Here is a 21,649-nt window from a genome sequence, read left to right as displayed (position 1 = left end):
GTGAGAACTCGTTTAAAGGAAAAAATAAAAACTATGCAAATATATCAGTACCATTCTGAATATTTCATAATCCATGGTGCATTTATATTTTCGTTCCCTTATCATTGCTATAAACTAAGGTGTAAGATATACAATAAGTTGCCGTTAACACACAAGCCTCAATAACTCTCTAAGACTCTCTCATGTTTTTAGTGAAGTTTGTGTATAGATTATCCCTGTACGAAGAATGGCTCATTTCCTCCTCTTTCATCTCTTTCACATTATTAAAACAATTGGAGTATATGAATATGATCATAGTATCCGTTTGTTATACTAGATAGGATTATATTTCATCTATATCTCTAGACTTACTTAAGAACCAAATCTTGTACTCATATATATATATCGGCTCTCAAGACTCAATACAATATGTCAATATTTGCAGTAATTTCTTCCCCATTTACTATTTAGCAAATGTCTATATGACATCTAAAATCAAGTGTTTAAGATTGCTTACTCTATAAACACCATATATTCCACGCTAATTTTAATTTTCTAGACACTCGTACGTAAAGTGACCTTAGGTAAAGAGAAAAACCTAAACAAATATACCGTTTTGAATAGTACTCTTTCCGTCCTATAAAAAACCAACCTAGTATTAAATGCAGAAAACCTAGACAACGGTATTTCGTTGGAACGGGATACTCTTCTATGAGACAGTACCTGATATCTGATACCTATTGTGATACCAGCTGCATGATACTTGATACCTGTGATACCTGTTACCCGGTATCTGTGATATCTAGGACCTGATACCTGTGATACTCGTGCAAGAGAATAGTTAATATGTCTATCCCATTGCAACGGGATCCCGTTTTGTAGCAGCTCTCTGTTGAATGTGATACGTTCTAGTACTACGAATCTACATATCGTAGGTTTTTTTTTATCGGGATGGAGGGAGTATTTTACATTCCCATTCCCGGGTTGGCGCGATTCCCATCCTCCCCTGCTCTACTGCCCTGGAAAGAGAGAGAGAGATGGGTGCGTCCTCTCTATAAATCCACCTCGTGTTGCTGCTCCCACACCCCCCCTCCTCGATCATCTCCTCCTCCCTACCAACAACCACCACCATCCTCTTCTTGGCACTTGGCATCAAGAGACACATCCAGACGCCTCGAGTTGTAGCTAGCACCAGTGGCTCAGCTTGCCCAGTGCTGCTGCATCGATCAGTGGCAGTAGCTAGCTCAGCTCTAGCCTTTTGCCACCGACCGCTCCGATCGAATCCGGTGCTAGGCTAGCCAGCCTCCTCGCTCTTTATAACCCCAGCCGCCATTGGAGAGGGAGGGAGGGAGCTAGAGCTTTGTTCTTGTTCTTGCATGCTGTTCTTGTTGATCGAGTGAGAGAGGGGGAAGGAAGAAAGGAGGGAGGCACATGCTTATACCGTTCGTGCTGGAGTTCCTGATCGATGTCGCCTGTGATCAGTGAGATCCTCCTCTCGGGGTTTATGATCAACTCCACACTCCGGCGCCGCACCCATCTCGTCCAGTCTTTCTCCGTCGTCTTCCTCTACTGGTTCTATGTCTTCTCATAAGCTACTCGCCATCCATTTCCCTCTCCTCCTCTCTCTCTAGCTTCCTTCTACAATAATCGATCTCGTGTTCGTCGTCGTCGTTCTTGTCGATCTCTGTGTGTGTTCTTCGTCGTCGTCGTGTTCGTTTTGGATTTTGGTTTCAGTTTAGTATATGCACTTCTTGTTCTTCACTGCTGCTGCTGCTGCTAAGCTTGTAGCAATCTAGTGGTGCTTGTTGTTCTTCTTCTCCCGAAATCTTTGCGATCGATTGATTGATGGCATCGTCAAGCGGGAGCGGGGGGAGCGCGGTGTCGGCGGCGACGGCGGCGGCGGGGGGGTCGTCGTCGGCGGCGGAGGAGGAGCTGAGGGCGCTTATGGAGCAGCGGCGGGCGAAGAGGATGCTGTCGAACAGGGAGTCGGCGCGGCGGTCGCGGATGCGGAAGCAGCGCCACCTCGACGACCTCACCGCGCAGGTGGCGCACCTCCGCCGCGAGAACGCGCACGTCGCCACCGCGCTCGGCCTCACCACCCAGGGCCTCCTCGCCGTCGACGCCGAGAACGCCGTCCTCCGCACCCAGGCCGCCGAGCTCGCCGCGCGCCTCGCCTCCCTCAACGACATCCTCTCCTGCATCAACACCAACGGCGCCGCCGCCGCCGCCGCCGCCGCCCTCACCGTCGCCGCCGCCACCGACCCGCTCCTCGCCTTCGACTCCGCCGCCTTCGACGACCTCTTCAGATCCTCCCCCGAGCTGTTCCAGCTTTGCTAGCTCAAACACTGAAGCTGAAGCTGCCATGGCAGAGACCAAGAAGAAGATGAAGAAAATTACAGTACTTGCCACTGGGGGTAAGCAACTAAGCACTGCACCTAACGAAGCTAAGCTAGCTGCTAGGGCTAATTAATGGCCTAATTATCTTGTGTAATTGGTAAATCAAGTGATGGTTAAGTTAAGCCTTCTGCATGCATCATCATCATCATGTACTCCAACTATGTAAGGATTAATGAGGCAGTAAGCTTTCTGTTTCTCTGTCAAAACAAATCAAGGAAGTGCAATATATAATTACTACTACTATTACTCTCTCTCTCTCTCTCTCTGCTGTCTCATGGACTCATGGTATGTATGTTTGCTTTTGAATTAATCAGTTTAGTAATTCTTATATTTTTTAAGAATTACTAAACTGTGTTGAGATGCAATGTTATATTGGTGCTTTACTACTAGCCTCAGATTGTTGCAACTAGTACTACATTTTTGTGATGCTCATGGACATGTTGGGGTAGTAAATTAAATCAATCAATCTGCAGGAAATTCTTGTTAATATTCCACAGGTAGTGGGAATAATAAGAGTGACAACAGCCAGTCTTTTTATGGCAGGAATAAATGTATTAACTGGCTTAGTATTCTTTTCTTTCTTGCTTGCTCTTCTTTTTTTTTTTCTCAGAATTTGTTCAGTACAGTACTGATGGTTATTGTGCAGAGAGAAAGAGATTCTCCAAATTACCCTCTTTGTTTTCTCCCCCCTATTCTCTACCACTACTACATCTTTTTTCTGTTGGTTTCTTGGGAATTTGAGTGTACTAGAAGACTACTTTCTAGTTGTCATGTACCAACCAGCACTGTTGCACATCTCTGAAAACTAATGGCAGCAGCACCAACAGTAGCAGCAGCCTAGCAGTGACAGACAACTCTTGTAGCTCAGCTCCTCTCATTCATTCACAGGCAGCAGTAGCAGCACACAGATTTTTTTCATCAGTTCAGCTCAATTCATTCGGGCCTGTCTGCTTTCTAGAGACTTATTCCAAGTCCTGTCACATCGGATGTTTGGACACTAATTTAGAGTATTAAACATACACTAATTACAAAACTCATTCCATAACCTTGGACTGATTCGCGAGACGAATCTTTTGAGTCTAATTACGCCATGATTTTAACAATGTGATGCTACAGTAAACTTTTGATAATTATGGATTAATTAGGCTTAAATACTTCAAATTCGTCTCGCGGATTAGCTCTCATTTATGAAATTAGTTTTTTTACTAGTCTAGGTTTAATACTCCAAATTAGCGTCCAAACATCCGATGTGACATGGGCTAAAAAGTTTTAGCCCCATCTAAACACCCCCTCATTCATTCATTTTTTTTCATCTGGCTCCAGCTCACATGATGTATCTTGGTACCCACCAAACCACATGCTTCCTGGTGATTCTGCTGCCACACATGAATCTGATCTTCCAGTGGGTATAACTGGAGTAACAGATCACCAACCACTCCCAACTTGTGATTGACAATTGTAAAATATATATACACATAATGCACCATGCTAACTAGCTCATGTAAGGGTGCGAGCGTGAGTTTTGACCGTGTGCATCCTAGTTATGTAGAGACCAGACCGTGCTTAGCTCAGTACAATTGTATTTCCTCGATGTAATTGGCTAAGTTAAATAAAAACTTACTTTGTCTAAAGAAAAAAAACTGGTTCATGTACACACAGTCTCACTATACATACTTAGGGTACACTACATCATACTGAATGCAGTGAAATGGAATGGAATGGACCACTGCAGCTGCAGTGCAGTGGAGTGCAGTATCTGCAGATGCAATTGGTGCAATGGACCTGGCTAGCTGCAATGCTTGACTCATTGCCTGGGAGGTTGCTACATTGATGGAGTAGAGCCAGCTCTCACCCCAGTGGAGATTGCAGAGGACATGCTGCAAAAGGGAGGGAATCAAGGGCCAAGAAGGTGGTCTCACCTCACCTCAGCCACCACCTTTCCTCTCCACCACCCACATATTGCATTGCATACATAAGAGGGAAACAAATATCACCAAGAACCAACCAAGAATATTCTCCTTCTCCGTCTCCGGCCGCCATTGCTCCGGTCGGCCATCGCCGGCGATCCAGATGAGAGTTGAGCTTGATGGTTTTGATTGTTTCAGAGCCTGCAGAAATGTAGCTTTGGGCCTCATCGTTTGCCCTATGGCTTATAAGCTAAAGCCAAAATTTGAATTTTAAAACTTGATTTTGAATTTGAATTTGATCCTTTTTCAACATAGTTTTTTTTTAACTTTGGCTTTTCAATCACTAAGAATATATATACAAAAGTTTTACTCACATATCATTTTTTTAATCGCTAATAAACCGTTATGGCTTATAATAAGACTAGACCAACCGATGGGGACCTTAGCTGATGTTCTCTGAATGTGAGTACAAGGACTAACAAGTCTAGTGACATCCTGAAATATATGAGTATTATTGGTTTGAATTGATTGGGATTTCACTTGTATTAAATGACATATGTTGCCAAGATTTGTTCTCTTTGGTCAAGTGAATATTACACAACTACATTTCTGTTTTGATCCGGCTACATGATATGTACATATGTATATATTTGTGCATATATATATATATATATATATATATATATATATATATATATATATATATATATATATATATATATATATATATATATATATATATATATATATATATATAAAGTAAGTAGGTGTTGATTGCAGAAGGAAAACTCTGGTTCTTGTAGATATAGTAGTATAGTAAAAAATGCTTCCTACAGAAAAGAACTATAGACCTTGGTTCTCCTGTTGGTATCTTGAAAGTTCTTCAGGTACTCAATTGCACTAGAGTCACTGCATTACTTAATAGTACTTTAGCATGACTTGGTGTGTCAAAAAAGTTCTTTATGTTTTGTGTTTGTTTGTGTGTGCTTGTGGAGAAGAGAGAAATAATTTAGTCAGATATTTATCCATTATATATTAACCCTTTGAAGTGATTCTGATTTGCATTTAGCAATTATTGTTAACTTTTAAAGATGTAGATGTCACAGAGGATGGAAAATAGAAGAGCACAAAAAAAAAACAGAATCTTTTGGATCATAGTGTCACTTGGGTCCAAAGGTTGGTTCATGCATTATACATGAGACTAGTGAAGTTGAGTAGTATGCCGTGGTGGTTGAGATAAGAACTATCTCTCTTCAGAAACTTGACAAGGCTAGGATGCTAGGGAATTTAAGTTTTTCTTAGCTGAGCTGACTGATTTTCAGCTTGTAAATCAGCCAACAGTTTTTTTAATACAAAATGATTATTGTACATAGACATGACACAGAAATATCTTATCTGGAGATGCAAAGGTTACACCAGAATAAACACTTTTAAATATACAATTTGATTAATTGGCCGAACAAGAAATGGAATAAAGGTCTCCCTTAACAATAATTCTCCAGGGAATAAAGAGAAGAATGATATTATTCAAAGCACACTAAATGTGGCTAAAACTATTACTTATCGAAGATAAGAATATCTTAATAGTGGATGAAATTTCAGATCTTACCAAAGCATAGTGGGCACTGCAAACATGATCTATCACGCTGAGATATGGCTTACTGGAATTAAATAACAATCTTTTTGATTCCTTCTTGCAGAAACCAAGGCTCTGCCCACTTTTTAATCACCTCAGCAGAATTGTACTTGTGCACAATTGAATACTGATTATGACCTGCTGCAAATGGGGTTTATGCATGCACTAACCTGCTTGTGTGTTTCTTAATCCCATGTGGCCGGTGATGCCTTATGCTTAGCACTCATATGGAGGTGTTGGAGACAAAGGCTGCTGTGTTCATGTTCAGTCACATTGCTCCATCAGTACTTGAACAGTGCAAGCCCCAGATTAGATTCAGTCATTGTTAATTAGAGGATTCAATATTTTGGTGAAGTTTGCATGATGAAATGTAAATCCTTTATTTTGAAACAGAAATAAAAACTGTTAAAAGTTTATTGTTAATAAGGGTCAGCATTGGGTTGATTCAAGCTGATTCAAAGTAGCATTTTGATAGGCATTTGAAACAGAAACAGGTCAGGAACATGTTCTTGAGCCCGATATGAATCGCGCAACATCATCGATCCTCATGAGTACTTGCACCGGATTCTGAAATTCGACGCGTTTCAAAGACTTCCCTGAAGAGCATAAAGCGCAAGGATTAAAAATTCGAAACCAGGACCATCTTATTCTACCAAAGAATTGCATAGACAATTGGCAGAATCTGAATAAATTTGTCTGCTTCCCTTGCATTTCCATGTTGCAGGTAGCCATCGGCCACAGGGAAATATGCGTGGTCGGCCTGCTTTATTTTTATTTTTGGAGCACCTTTTCTGCAAATGGAAAAGGATAAAAATAAAACCAAAACAATACTCTCACACATGCACACTGCCTCTTTGCTTTTGTTTGCTACATGTAACTGAACTTGCATACATACTGCTCTGTAAAGTAGCCATACTACTCTCTTCTTATACACATCGTTAGCTGTTACTCTTTTACTTTCACATTAGTATATGTTTTTGACACGCTATGTGAGCAAAATGGAAGGCAAAAAGGCGGTATTATTGGCGGGATGCACGACGAAAGAACCCGTCATGATCACCGTGTGAGGCGAAGGATAGGGGTCTGTGGAGTTCAAGGGAGAACCAAGGCCTCAAAAGCAGGCTGTTGCAATGCCATAAGAAGTTCTTGCAGATTTGCAATGTGCATTCATGGAAGGTGAAGGTTGTAGTAGCAACTTACTCTGAAGAGCAGGCAGGGAGAGTGACTGCTCTTCACATCCATTTGGAGGCCAGCCAATGAGATTGTGGCCACTGATTGGGTGCAGGAATTGCAGAAATTGTACAAAGATAAAAATCCTGGATAGAGGGGAAATCCCACTGCATGGTTGCGTATAATTCAGTTCAATTTAGCACAATTGTACTAACTTTCTGAGAGTCTGAAGCTTCCAGGCACCTATGGATGTTGACTGGCCAGTTCATACAGACCAACTAGCTTAGAGGCACCAGCTATGCACCAATTAGGGCTCAATTTGACATTGCAGTTAGTGCAGTGTTGTGTGGTAAAGCTGCATTTGCCTTGCTCTGAAAGGATTAAAACCATCAGACTGCATGATCGAGTGCACTTTTTTAAACTTTACTTGACAGACTTTCTGCTCCTGACCTTTTAGCAATCCCTTTTGCAGTTTTAGAAATATTACAAGAAGGAAGCAAAGGATTCCTTGTCTAGCTCATCTAAGTTAAGAATCACAAAATTATCTAGATGGTAAAGTTCTTCTCTACCATGATATTAGTGGAGTTCTCCATTAATCTGTTCTCTCTTTTTTAGGGTGAGGAGAGCTTAACTGAATCACTGCTTCAAATGGCTGGTTGATCCATCCAAGCGTATGAAGTATGAACACTAGCTCTGCAGATGGACCTCTCCTCTGATTCCATTGGACATCTCTGTCTTTTTTTTTCATATTATTAAGCAAATTGGAATTGCATGTCATTGTCAGAGAAATTGAATCCCACTGTTAAACAATAGTGCTTGAAAGCAATTTTCTTGATCTCAAGTTGAGAGAAACCTTGAGCAACTCGATGCTGTGGCTGAAGAGGCACATTGGTCAAAAGGGTGCTACTAGATTATATGATATGATATAACATGATATCATAATTATCTCTCCAGAAATTCTTTGACATGAGGTTTTCCATTCCAAATTCAGGAGTGCAGAGCTACTGTCATCCTGTGGAGGCACAGAGAGATATCAAGGTTTGATGTAGCATCACATTCCTTCTTGGCTTGGTGCAAAAATCTTGATCCGATCCATAAACCAATCAGGTTTCTGTTTCTTGCCGCATAAACAAGATATATATTTCAAGAACATACGGTATGGTACAGATTTCATGCCATATCCATGGATATATTTGTTAAATGATTACATTATTTGCAATAATGCTCTGCAATTTTATCTGTTGTCCATATTGGATTGGAATTTTTACTATGCATTGTTTTCTTATGGTACAGATTTCATGGCATATCCATGGATATATTTGTTAAATGATTACATTATTTGCAATAATGCTCTGCAATTCTATCTGTTGTCCATATTGGACTGGAAGTTTTTTTACTATGCATTGTTTTCTCAGGGGGAGAGAGAGAGAGAGAGAAAGAGCTTGTCATCGATTTCTTTTTTTTAGGGAAAATGTTGTCATTGTTTTCTCGTTACAAGTATCTGACAGGATGAATTACTGTAGCGATCAATCTTGACCTTCAGTTTATGATCGCACGACTAGAAAAGAGACAGCTTCACCACACTGTGAACCTAGGATCCTACTCCCAGTTGAGCAAAGACTGAAGCACCCTATGTAGCCATCAATCTTGACCTTCATTTTATTGGTTTAGTTGCTTGTCATTTAATAATACTATCATATATATGTAATTGCAAGGTGGTTAAGTCTTAATTATGCAACAGAAACCCCGGATGATGAGCATTTATTAACTAATACCCAAATCAAGTCTCAGTTCCTCCACCTAATTAATCAAGGAGATACAGTTCCAATGGGACACTTTGGCATAGAGAAGCTGAAGTCTCCATCTGTAACTGTCACCCAGCATAATCATGATACATCACCATCAGAGTAGCATTCAGCAACTAGTTGGTCATCAATGCATTGCCATGGAGAACAAATTGCAGTGATTCTTGCCAGATTAAGTACATATGGTTGCTTGCTTCTGGGCTCTTGCTGCTGCAGTTTAACTTTAGACTCCCACCATTAGTGAGTGGGTCTTCAACTTCCAACAAAAGCTTGAATCTTGTATAGTTGCATACTTGCATTAATTAGCTTAATTACTCAGGATCAAAGCTGAGAAAGTTGCTTAAGGTGGTGTGCAAAACGAGAAGGCGATATTTTTAATTGCTGTGCACGTGTTCATGTTAGAGAAAACATCATCTCTGTCAATATCAAAGAGGAACAAAGTTAAGCAACTGTATGTCAAAGTTGTGTTCAGCAGTTGTAGCTGCAAGTGTGTAGTTGACCTAACATTAGAAACTAATAATGGATGGGTGGATTGGTGCCATCTGTTTAGTCAAATTTATGTTGCTTGTGAGCTTGTCTGATCACCCAAGGAAAATGAAGAGCTTTCTGGGCAAAATAATGTGCAATGCTCAAGCTAAAAGTTAGGGTTGCTGCCAAGAACTTTCAGAATCCAGTTCATGTGTCCATCAGAATCATGTCCACTTTTGCACATGAGATGGTTCCACTGGATCCTTAATGATCGGCTGTCCACTTAGAGGTGTTTGCTACATTATGAATTTGTGAAAATGCAGGCAGCAAGGCAGGAGTACTGCCCTACATGCTTGCCCTTCATTTCAGCAGCATATCCCAAGTCCCAAGGTACTAGCAAACCATAGAAAATCAGAAACGGGAGAAACAATTAAAAAGGTCATCCAGTACATGCCCAGCATGTGCATTGCAAATTATGAAGGCAGAAAAGCAAAGCTTGCATACGTCTCTATTTACCTCATTTTCTTATAACTATTCATGTTTATTGTGAACATGAAGAGACAAGTAATATCTAATAAAATGTCCATTCGAAATGGCATCCTAACATTTCTATCATAATCCTCATCATCGATTCAGAGTCTGAGGGGACTCACCTTATTCTCCTTTTTGTGTGAGAGCAATTTATCCTACATGGGGAAAAAAGGGAAATAGCTCTAAACTCTATTGGATGCCTTCAGACAAACATGTCTTCCAAAACGCAGATAAGCCCGTTTGTCATGCCTTGTGCTGAAGTTCTGGATGATGTCCGTGCAGCATCAGCCTTATGGATTTGTATCTAAACAGAGCTTTTCCCATATGACCATTTTAGCATCGACATTTAGCTGAAAAACATATAGAAAAGTAAAATTCACCATATAACTTAACAAAATGTGCTAAGAATATTGCTATTGACAGTCATTTTTCCAAAAGCAAAATTCCTTTTGATTACATGTTGTGATACAGTTTTCTAGTGTAACACACATGAAATAAACACAGCGGTTAGGCATTGCAATTGATGTTAATGATTCAGCAAGAATTTAAATGGTAAGAACATTTAGGGCTACTAGAGATGAATCTGATGGAAACATACATGGCATGAACTGATTCTCAAAGTACCACTTCTATCACCCAACACATTTTCAGTAACTTCACCAACTACACCCAACCTTGCACAATTGTCTGGGTGATAGCATATTGAGTTGCATAACAGAGAAACAGTATGTCATCATGAATTGTTGGTTCAGATGCATCAACACGGTGTCTCAAGAGCAATAAATGGCCTTCTCTACACAATCATTGCACCGACCATGACAGAGCACAGCTGAAAATAGTTACGAGTGATAAGGGACTCAGGTGCATGTCCCTTTTTTATGTGTTATATTGTTCTTATGTTCTAATTGTTTTTTGAACTCCCAAATCGATCCCACTGGCCATATGATGACAATTCAAGCTATCGAGCTCTTTTTTATCCCCAAGAGAAGGGAAGAGTCTTTGTCTTGAACCCTGGTCCCCAGAGGAGGTAATTCACCCAAGGCGTATTTCCTCCATAAATCAATGAAGGCATGATCCTGATATGATGTTGTGAACTTATGATACCTAGATCTTGAATCATCCAAAAGTTTGCGGTCATTGTTAAGCACTTCCGTTAGTAATCACTAGTGGCTAATCAAACATTTGTCTGGTTGATAAATGGCACTAACATTCTTTTTCTTCAATCAATAGTGTTCTTGTTATATTTGTCGTGTTTCTGAAAAACAAAGAAACAAGCTAAAGGTGACCTGGAGAAGATACGGCAAAAACATGCTCACAATTGGCAAATCATCTCCACTCCACAACCCATGTAGTCTAGGCTGGTAGTGACAAAGCCAGGATATAAAATTGAAAAGTGGGGAAATGGGAAGCAGATTCAAGCCATTGTCAAGAGACACTAACATGCATAGAGAACTTGGCAACCCACATTGACAAAATTTACAGACAAGTGCAGCCTTGACTTGCCCAAATTTAATGTACACTAGTCATAGGTGATGCAAGTGTTGCCACATATAAATGCAAATTCAATCTTTTGAAGCAAGTACTACAGCAGAATGATGGTTCGTTTATTGACAGTTTTGCTCACTGAAGTAAACAAAAGCAGAGGAGAACAGATAAGAAAACTAAAATGTATAGCATGAAAAAGGGGGAAAAATGAAGGATGGTATTACTGTATCAGGCAAAACTGACAAAGGAAAGCAAGTAAAACGAATTTACAGAAGATCAAGAACACGCAATCAAGATTAAAAAAAAATGCCAAGAGAATGTTTGCTAAGAGAGAAATGCTTTATTAGTGGATGTCAATATAACAAAAAACAGTACTCTCTAGTCTCTACCCATATATTCTGCTACTTTCAGAAAGATGCCTGCAAGACTACCAAATTTATATGCATAGGAGAATATATTCTTCGCTTAAGTAGCGGGCAATGGGAACAGAATGTTTGGTTCTGGGAAGATAACTGATGAGAACAGGCTTGCAAATTCATCCTGAAACTCCTTCTATTTATTTATTTTATCCTAAGCTATCCAATCAGAAATTATAGCTGCTCCAATAGAAACTGATCAGTGATCGATTCCTCTACTGTTTCAGCTTTACAAATTAGAGCACAAGAACTCAATGGAAACAAAATATTTTATTTTAAAATGTGCTGCTGAAATAGCTCAAGGACAAGCTCTTGATTTGTGAGTTCAAAGAAAGTCTTTATGTGCTGGAGTAGTTTTGTAATTCCAAGAGATTGTCTCTGACATTGCTCCCAACGGTAGGTAAGAAAAGGACATTTATTTTCCAAGAAATCTGTTTTTCGTGTATTGTAACATGCAATGTATATCTACAGCACACCAGCTAACCAATGGTGCTTATGTTCTTCATCCAAAAGGTTAACGCAAGTTGGTATGGTTTTGCTCTATTGAGCATAGCTAGAACATTCTAGCACCACTGCAGCGGATATGCTGGGCTAGTCCAACAAGGCAAGCAAATTATCAGGTGTTGCTGGGCCAAGTTGGGTGCCCGCATGTTACTGGAACAGTGACAAGGTATGAATATTGAAGATTTATCCGTCTTTGGAATTTTCAGCAGAAACTTGATAGAATAAAATCAAGGCAGTAACAAAATAATACTAAGGACATGGATAAGGTTCGGCTAAAGGAACAAAAGTATAAACCTACCTTTGGATGTTATGGCTATGGCCATAGTTTACAGGGCTTTTGCTTTCCTATCATCAGTTCACCAACTTCCTTGACATCCTGAAACTGGGCCCGCAAGCAGCCTAGCAGGGCAGGGCAGCAGGTCTTTCATGAACAGAGGAGCCGACCCTTATGGGAGCTTAAAAACTTGTTCCCGAGGCAATCTCATAATAGAGGGCATAACCTTAGATAAGGCACTAGGGACTACTCCAAAGATAATAGCTGATCCACAGACCTTCCATGTAATTGTTCCTCCATTCAGCAAACATTTCTGCTTGACAAAAATGTTTCACACACTCTTGTTCTCCTTCCAGTTTTTTTTTTCTTCCGACTACATTGTTTTTCTTCTCCTATAATTTTTTCCCGTTTTCTCATCATCTCATCAGGTCTTTTAATCACATTTTTTATTTGCTCTTTCTTAAGCCAAGTAATAGCATTGCAAATAGTACAAAAGATTAATCAGAAATTAGCCTGATTTATGCCAGCACAACAACAATTGATGGATTTGGTTATTGCAATGCAGTTACTTTAGTTTTGGATCTCAATAGGAAGGTGAAGCTATGAATATATATATCTACAGCTTCTCCATCAAAATGTATGCACTCTTCATGGCTCATGGCATATTCAAATCAAGTTGGTACGTCCCTTGTGGTGGGAAATCTTTGTATTGTAACTTGAATTAGCCAAGTGTTGTTCCCATGAAACAAAAAAAAACTAAGATTTTGAGGTGTGTCTGAATCTGTTCATCAGAAGCCACATCAAGCATGGTTTATCAACTCTCAAGGACTGAATCCAACTGTTTTCAGAAAATGTGGAAGATCTAACTGAGTTACAATGATTCATCTTGGATCACTAGTATATAAGTCAGCTATAAGCACTCCTAGGTTAAAAAAAAAAGATTAAAAAACGGGGCTCTTCTGTACAAGTTTCTTCATCTTATCACAGTGAAAGAACTATTTGTGGCATTCAACTGACCATACGCAGTAGCAAAACCTCAGTGATCATAAAATATTATCCAGAAATACTTTGGCATCACATGCATTGCACATTAGTACAAAACAAAACTGTAGAAAATGACCAAAAACATATGTCTGGGGCAAAATATGGATGTGTGAGATGCTTGATGCCACATTTTATCATTTTAAGTGGCTATTGTTAATCAAGAGCTCTGCTACATTTGTAGGATGCAAAGAGAGATCTCTGAGGAAGTAGCAACCACATAAAAAGATCTAAACAGACATTTTATAGCACAAGTGCTAAATTTCCTACCTGATGAATTGATGATATCTCCAGTACTCAATATAGCCCCAGAATCCTCAGCTCTGTAACATGATTAGGATCAAGGTCAGGAACTCCATCAGTTCCTTCAAGATCCTCTACAATATACTCCTGCCATCAGAGGAATATCAAATACTGTGAGGTGTGAATAGAACTTTAAATACAAGCTTTATGTGGTATACAAGAAGATAATATGCCATAGGCAGGAAGGGAACCATGTGTGGGGCAACTAGAGCTCAGGTCCCACATGGCAAAAAAAGCTATAACAAAGGCAATGCTCTAGTCCTAGGCTTGGAAGAATCTCGGCTACACCCCTGGCCATAAGGAAAAGGGAAGAATGTAAATAGAACACTTTTCGCATCATAAAAAAACTGTCAGCTAAGAAAGAATCTACATTATGTCATAAGAAACCTCATTTTGTGTTCCCTGCTGGGGCCATCATGGTCTACCATTAAATCATTGATTAGGCAGTCTTTTCACCCTTATTACTAATACACCCACAACTTATTTATTTAATTTCACTAAAACAAACCAACCTTGTTTTCGCAAATAGAGATGAGAGAGTCTGTTCACAACCTTATAAGGTCATGTAATGGTTGGAATAAGTAAAAAAAAAAAAGATGAAGAAATCTGCATGTTTTTGTGCATATACAGATTGAACAGTTGATGGCACTACTATTAATATTTCAATGACACAGTGTAGTTCTTGAAAATGAAAAGATCAGTCAATGAAAATTGTGTTTCCATCTTTATGTTCTTTAACCAACCTTGGTTAACTCTTGCTTTGCAAGAACATGGTAATGCCGTTCTGTGATCCTCTGCCCACATATTATAGCTATGAAGAATCCATACAGCAAACCAACCAAAACAATAGCCAATACTGCAATTTAAGTAACATTTAAAACGTTAATTATTTTGTCAACAAGTTTTTAACGTAGAAGTAGAGGATATAGTTCTTATTCCTGTACACAGACAACATTCACAGGGCAAAAATATGTACATCAAGACCTGTGCAATCACATGCATTGAGTTAAATGCCAACAAAGGAGATATGTGCTATCGGCGTTCTCATCTAATCTGCCAGTTGCTTTTAGTTCCCTCTGACCACATAGACTTTTGTTTTGACTATGTTACAATTCGTGCAGTCTTCTAAAAGAACCATGGAAACAAATCCCTCTGAAAAGCATCTTCCGTGATTCCATTTACATAGAGAGCACTTAGATAATCATGGACGCCCAACATTAAGTGTAGTATATGTTATCTTTCATCTCAAAGGCCCAAAGCTATAGCTGCCATTATAAACTGCGCGATGATCTTCACAATACATAAAAGCAATTCTACATAAATTGCACTGTACTTTGGTTCCACACCATATTTTTAAATGGTAGCTATAAGTATGAAATGAAAGATGTAATAGAATGGAGTGACTTTCTTTAGAGACATAAATGCCAGGCCATGTTGACAGTACATGTCATGAACTGGATCAACATGAACAGATGCTACACAAGAAAACGATAAGTTTTTCAGTTCTCTATGAGCTTTCTAGATAAGATGCAGTTCATGACATTTCCAGATATCACTATGAAAAAGTAACTTACTTGCCATTGCATAAAAAGCATATGGATGCTCTTCATAACCAAACATTTCTCGTAGTTCATCTCCATAAAATCTGTATACTAGCATACCCAATAAAGCAACAACCTATCAGGCAGGAAAACGGATAAGATTGTAAGACAAAAACAAAGATGCATCTTACAGCAGCACATCGTGACCATTTTCAGGCCTCTTTCTTGTGCATTTATTCAAAAACGTTTATCTTTTGGATCTCACGCCAGAAATCATGGCAATGTATTAGTAAGAAGTCAGTGAACTAACTACCACATCTCTTCAAAGAAATGGTGATATCAATATAAATCCATAAAATCATTACTGCTTTATACATTAACAGAATAAGGTGCAACCATGTCATGCTTGAGTTCAGTATTGTAGCATGTTCATTTTTTAGGGTAAACAGTTGGAGAAATCCTACTGAGATGTATTCAGTATTGGTTCAGTAAAGAAAAAACAGTTTGTTGAATTAGATTACAGAAGGTGTGGAACTCGTACCAGTTGTACAATAAAAAAAATCAACGTGTGATCTCTAACAACCAGAAGTTGAAACTTCAATCTCAACCACCATCGATCTGGAGGAACATTTGCACGAAGTAAGAAGGCAGCCCGACACTCAGTGCAATGTGAAAAGGCAAAACCTTCCTGGTGGAAATGTAACATAGAAACTAGGTCAGAGCTGGATTAGGTTAATGATTAACTGGATTCTGCGATGGCAGTAAATATAGGTACATGAAGCATAAAGAGCAAATGTTCATGAATCCACCTTTGTTGATCTCCAGTTATCAAGACAGGATCGATGCACGTATTTCTGTGTGCCCTTGCAATGACAAGGTGCAATCAAGTCATCACCTGCTTGTAGTGGATATGGAAAAAATATCAGATCAAATGTAGACTCAACATAAAAATATGAATATTATCAAAAAAAAAATCGAAAGCCTTTATGGCACTCCATAAGAAAGATACTTCAAGTCACAGAATGGACCTTCATTATCAAGGCAAATCCGGCATTGTGGACAGTCTTGAATGACAAGGTGGGTTTCTTCGTTAGCATCAATAGTTTCAATGTCTTCATCAACACCCAGTGGCTTGATTTCACATGAAACTAGATGCTCTGTGGAGCTTCCTGCTGTACTTGATTCAGAAACTATCTGCTGTGAAGCTGGCACTTCTGCACAATCACAGCTGGAAGCAAGCTCTGTTGCTTCATCTGCTTGAGTGGCATGAGATGCCAACTGCATTATGAACAATACTGAAATCATGTCCGGACATCATCAAGCAAACATTTCACCAGTCATGTGTTGAAATTAAATCCTGCAGGGGCAAAAGGACCAACAAACCTAACAATAACTAACAATTTATAGCTGAAAGGGTATAGCAGTTTATACTCTGTATAAAATACAAGCCACTTGTATTAACAATAGTAGCTGAATGTACTCCTTTTGGGTATTGATTAATGATTAATGAAAGTTCTCTTTCTGCGCAAAAGAAAGGTACAAGCCACATTACTAAGTTGCGCAGAATTGGTTTCGTCCTGATGGTTTGAAGTATGGATATTAGTACCCTCCTCTTCAGTTAGCAATCAGGGGAAGGAAGGTGATAAGTTATACTCCAAAAGCTATGGTAATAGGATCATGTGCTGTCACTAGGGCTGCTTTCTGCTAGTGCTTTGGCGAACTTTTAAGCAAAATTGATGTGATTCGTAGAAAAATACGTTAATAAATGAGTATGTGTTACTTCTGCACCACTTGCATGTCCTACAACATTCCTCTGATTTACGGGCTCTGTTAACAGCATTGGGTTGAGTAGAATCTAGAAATTAGCAATTGGATGCATCAAAAAACTTTGAAATGTTCAAGAATTCAACAACGAGCATCAACGGGCAATAACTGATACCGCTGCAGTGAATACTACACGGGGACCAATGATTAACGCTACTCTCCCTCAACCCAGCAGCAACCAAACCCAATAGGTGGGAATCCAATTCCAACAGCACATGTGCTCGAGCTAGTATATCCTGGTACCAAATCATCAAATCACCTCATCCAATCCAAGGGGATTCCACATCCCAATTCCGATTCCCCTCCCAAGGCTATACTCTCCTCTCCAACCAAATCACACACCACCACCCCCCCCCCCCCCCTCCCCCCAAACTGATCGGTGCGTGCGACGCGGGCTCTCGAACCAAATCACCTGCAACACCCCCCGCGTCACACCACCCACCACCTATCTATCACGCAGGTTGGGTTGAACCGTTGAAGGCAGCTGCTGCTTACCCACGCGCTGGAACGGATCTCCCTCCAATGGGGGGAGCGCGGCTGCGAGATCCGGCGGAGGTGTAGATGGGCCGGGGGCGGTCGTGGCCGGCGAGCGGCGGCGGCGGCGGCGGTGGCGGTGGCGATGTTCTGGAAGAGTGGAGAGGCGGGGAGGAGGGACGAGGAGGAGACCGGGACAGGGGCGCGGCCGTCGTCGGTCAGCAGCAGCGCGGAAAGCAGAGAGAATCGAGGGGGCGTGGACCGCATGGTGGAATGGAATGGGAACATAAAACTAACACGTCAAAGTTCAAACGCGATTAAACAAGTGCTCAAAACAGTTTTGTGCCTTATTAAAACGAATAAAAACATTTATCTTGTCAAAATCCTAATATTAACAGTAAGTAGAAAATTATAAAATACAATTGATATTCAGTACTGTTCATGTCATAATTATTTTGTCGCGATGCGTTTTGTGTCGGGTTGGGTTTAATAACATGTGTTGGGGGGCGCTGATACAATGATACACGATAAGCCACGCGCCCCCATGCGCGCGGGGTCAGTCGCCTCCCCTCTAGTCTCTTCTCTGTATCTACTACTATACTTGTGTATATACTACATATACATATGTATATACATATGTATATACGTGTGTGTATATATTTATGAATATTTTTTAACGCATAAAAAATATATACACATATACAAAGTTTATATACAATGTATACAAAGTTTATATAGGATATATATAAACTTTGTATACGATGTATACAAACTTTATATACATACGTATTAAAAAATAAAAACAAGAAATTGCATCACGTATACAAAGTTTGCATACGTGTATATAAACTTTGCATATGTACGAATACAAAACTTGGTATTCATACATTAAAAAACCGAAAAAAAACAGAAGGGAAACCGAAAGAACAAGGAAAAACCAAACGGAACAGAAACGGAAAAAAAAAAGCCAAACAAACAGAAACGGAAAACACGGAAAAAAAAAAGGAAAAGTCGGACTCTCGCGCGGCGCGTCCGCCGCTCCCTCCCCACGCGCGACACGTGTCCAGTCGCACGGGGAGGGATGCGCGCGACTGATCGCCCAATAGCCTTCTCAACATGTGTTTGCGTGAACTGAAGTTGCGCGAGTCAACTATATATGTGTCTATGGTCCTTTTTCGTGTCAGATAAACTTAGAATGAAGATGAGATAGAAATAGGCATTCCTTCCTCGTTTTGGATATATTCATTTGAAATCAGGCCCCCACGTTTTGAAAAGTATGTTGATCTAGAAAGTTTACGAGCCCCATTGATTGTCCTAATAAGCCAAAGCTAAAGCCAAAATTTATATTTTCAAATTTAATTTTGAATTTGATTTTAAGATATTTTCAACGTAGTTTTTTTAACATTAGCTTTAAGTCGCAAAGAATACATATATAAAAAATTTTACCTATAAATTAATTTTTATTTTCTAATAAGTCGTTTTGACTTATTAGAGAATATGTGTAACCAATTAGGACCTACACATAGAAACTTTTAGCATAGAAATATTCTACATAGAACTATTGCATGGAAATTTATACATATGTATTTGAAAACAGAAAAGCAAGTTTGAGAATAAAGAGAAAAAACACAACACCTATTTGGGCCATGAGGCCCATGTATCTCATAAAAATGTTGGATGGAATGGCGCGGAAGAGTGATGCGTAATGCGAACTGAAAAACCAAATGTGCTCTAACTGTTGCCAGAACTAGGTTGGAACATGTTCACGTGATAGCCTTTTTTCCTTGTGATCTAGCTATGCGATGGATTATCTTTGTAAAATATTAGGCTTGTTCGGATTGTAGCAAAGATTGTCACATCAAATCTTAGAATTGCCGCAGTTTGTTAGCCAAAGTGATTACTATAACTATTATATGCCATACATTTTGTTTGGTACCAAATATCGCCGCACTTGTGACGAAAAAATTATTCATAACTTACAATCTGATCGACACATGGCACTTTGTGTTACCTCAAGTGTGCATTGGCACCGTAAAACCCTGCATACAAGTCGATGAATGCTTAAGTTCAGTCATGATAACGTAAGATGGAGACCTTCATCCAACAACGACCGTCTAGATGAGTCGGAGCTAGTGGAGATACAACGAGCCATAGTTATAATACAACAAAATAGTCAGTTGGTTTATTTTCTTGTTCCTTCACTTATTTCCTATCCCGATCTCACCTCTTATAACCCATTTGCTAAATAAATCCTCAGTGAAGGGTTGGTATCAAATGAGACGGAAAGAATCATATTTTAGGATGTAAAATTTTACTTTTGGTAGTGGTCTCTATCCTATTTGCCTGAGTTATAATGTTTTAATATGGGGTGTATATGAGAGTATGGACTAATACCTTGTCAATCCGCAAAGGAAAAGTCTATACATATTAAGGCCCTCTTTGTTTAGGCTTATAAACCAACTTATAAGTCGAAAAGTCTAAGCCTAAACAAACAAGCAGCTTTTCTGTTTGGCCTTTTTAAAGCCATAAGCCACTCTAACACTATTAAGCCAAAAGCTAGGTTGGAGAAGCTTTTTTGGCTTATGTGAGGTAGATGTATGACTCAACTACTAAACTTAGGACATTAAATCCACCGGCTTATAAATCATATAAGCCAATAAGCTGACTTAAAAGTCTAGGCCAATAAGCCTAAGCCTAAACAAAGAGGGCCTAAATTGTGTCATACCAAACTCTTACAAACACTACATCTTACGTCGTGACTCGTGAGTACATCTAGATTGTCTATAGCTTTTATCTACTTAAATCAAACAGCTAAGGTTATTGTTTATAAGAGTTTTGTAGAGAGAGAGAATCTATTATATATATGCCATTGAGTTTGTCGTAAGTCCCCGCAAAAAAAAATTGAGTTTGTCGTAAGTCTACGATTTACCACTGACTTTGTTACATTCTACAATATGCCATCGACTTTTGCTTAACTTCTACGATTTACCATCGTTGTCCGGTTAGCCTCCGTTATACAATTTTGTCTAAATGACCAAAATACCACAAGGACAAAAACTTCCAAAATTTGGATTTTTTTCCAAAATATCATATTGTAAACATCCAAAATTTGGCAAAAACTTAAAATATGATATTTCAAAAATTTTGTTCAAATTTTGAAAGTTTTTATCCTAGGGGTATTTTGGTCATTTGGATAAGATTGTATAATACTAACAGAGGCTAACCAGATAGCGATGGTAAATCGTAAAAGTTAAGCAAAAGTCGATAGCATAATGTACAACGTGACAAGTCAGTGGTAAATTGTAGACATGTGATAAACCTAGGGCCATATAATGAATTCTCTCGTGTTGAGGCTTGCATATGTAGCAATGCTCATAAGCAAAATTATAAAAATATACTTCTTCCATCCCACAAATGATCTTGTTAGACGGTATGCACTCTTGTGCAACTTTTTGCGTTTATGTTAGACATACAACCATATATGTGGCATGTGACTTTGGAGGTGCACACTAAAGAACATGTACACACAAAATACGTCTCAAGTGCCCTGTTAGAACATTCTCAAGCAATGTTTATCATCTTGTCTAGTACTAGTTTCTATAGCCTATAGCATGGCTTGTGTTCCTTTTGTCCTTTTGATGTTCCTCCCCTCGTTACTCCATCAAGAGAATTGAAGCGTGTTCACCATATGTCACACAAGGTCAGTAGCCCACCATTCAAAATTCAAACCCACAGCTGTGTATACAACCAAAATTCAAACCAATCACCTTCAAACCACCAAGGTGGGAAAAAAAGAAGAAGAAAATAAATCCGCGGGCTCCCCTCCTATCATCCGCAACCGCAAGGCCGCTCCTGCGATTAAAGGCTAGCGATCCATCCACCCATCCGTCCGTC

At 39.4% G+C, this 21,649-nt stretch overlaps 2 protein-coding genes across 18 annotated transcripts; one reads left to right on the top strand and one right to left on the bottom strand.

Annotated features, from left to right (window-relative positions):
- The first annotated feature begins 1,003 nt into the window (after positions 1-1,003).
- Positions 1,004-2,627, top strand: LOC4328205 (bZIP transcription factor 11). Its single transcript, XM_015767204.3, has one exon. The coding sequence runs from the start codon at positions 1,825-1,827 to the stop codon at positions 2,314-2,316; it is 492 nt and encodes a 163-aa protein (XP_015622690.1). The 5' UTR covers positions 1,004-1,824; the 3' UTR covers positions 2,317-2,627.
- A 6,195-nt stretch (positions 2,628-8,822) lies between these two features.
- LOC4328203 (uncharacterized) lies at positions 8,823-18,070 on the bottom strand. 17 transcript variants are annotated; one of them, XR_001543793.3, is made up of 9 exons: positions 17,777-18,070; positions 16,486-16,735; positions 16,267-16,352; positions 15,999-16,145; positions 15,491-15,593; positions 14,660-14,772; positions 13,884-14,003; positions 10,016-10,243; positions 8,823-9,310 (listed from the first exon to the last, which is right to left on the bottom strand). XR_001543793.3 is itself a non-coding variant. In XM_015771354.3 (8 exons), the coding sequence occupies exons 1-7, from the start codon at positions 18,041-18,043 to the stop codon at positions 13,911-13,913; spliced, it is 1,059 nt and encodes a 352-aa protein (XP_015626840.2). In that variant the 5' UTR covers positions 18,044-18,070; the 3' UTR covers positions 9,839-10,243; positions 13,884-13,910. The 17 variants fall into 17 exon arrangements, 5 of the variants coding, with proteins under 5 accessions (XP_015626840.2, XP_015626845.1, XP_015626842.2 ...); XR_001543794.3 differs by having other exon boundaries at positions 8,823-9,170; XR_010739277.1 differs by having other exon boundaries at positions 15,491-15,568.
- Positions 18,071-21,649: the final 3,579 nt, after the last annotated feature.

This window comes from Oryza sativa, chromosome 2 (genome assembly GCF_034140825.1).
Source record: "Oryza sativa Japonica Group chromosome 2, ASM3414082v1".
In the NCBI taxonomy this organism is placed as follows: Eukaryota; Viridiplantae; Streptophyta; class Magnoliopsida; order Poales; family Poaceae; genus Oryza; species Oryza sativa.
Note: the sequence above shows the minus strand (reverse complement) of the source record. Positions and strands in the feature narration are given on the sequence as shown.

What these genes read in the sequence shown, in the direction of transcription:
- LOC4328205 (XM_015767204.3), top strand. Translation starts at nt 1,825, where the DNA reads ATGGCATCGTCAAGCGGGAGCGGGGGGAGCGCGGTGTCGGCGGCGACG.
- LOC4328203 (XM_015771354.3), bottom strand. Translation starts at nt 18,043, where the DNA reads ATGTTCCCATTCCATTCCACCATGCGGTCCACGCCCCCTCGATTCTCT. An exon ending in GATTTGCCTTGATAATGAAG is followed by an intron (nt 16,353 to 16,485) that starts GTCCATTCTGTG and finishes CACTACAAGCAG; the next exon opens with GTGATGACTTGATTGCACCT. An exon ending in CAAAGCAAGAGTTAACCAAG is followed by an intron (nt 14,004 to 14,659) that starts GTTGGTTAAAGA and finishes CTCTGATGGCAG; the next exon opens with GAGTATATTGTAGAGGATCT.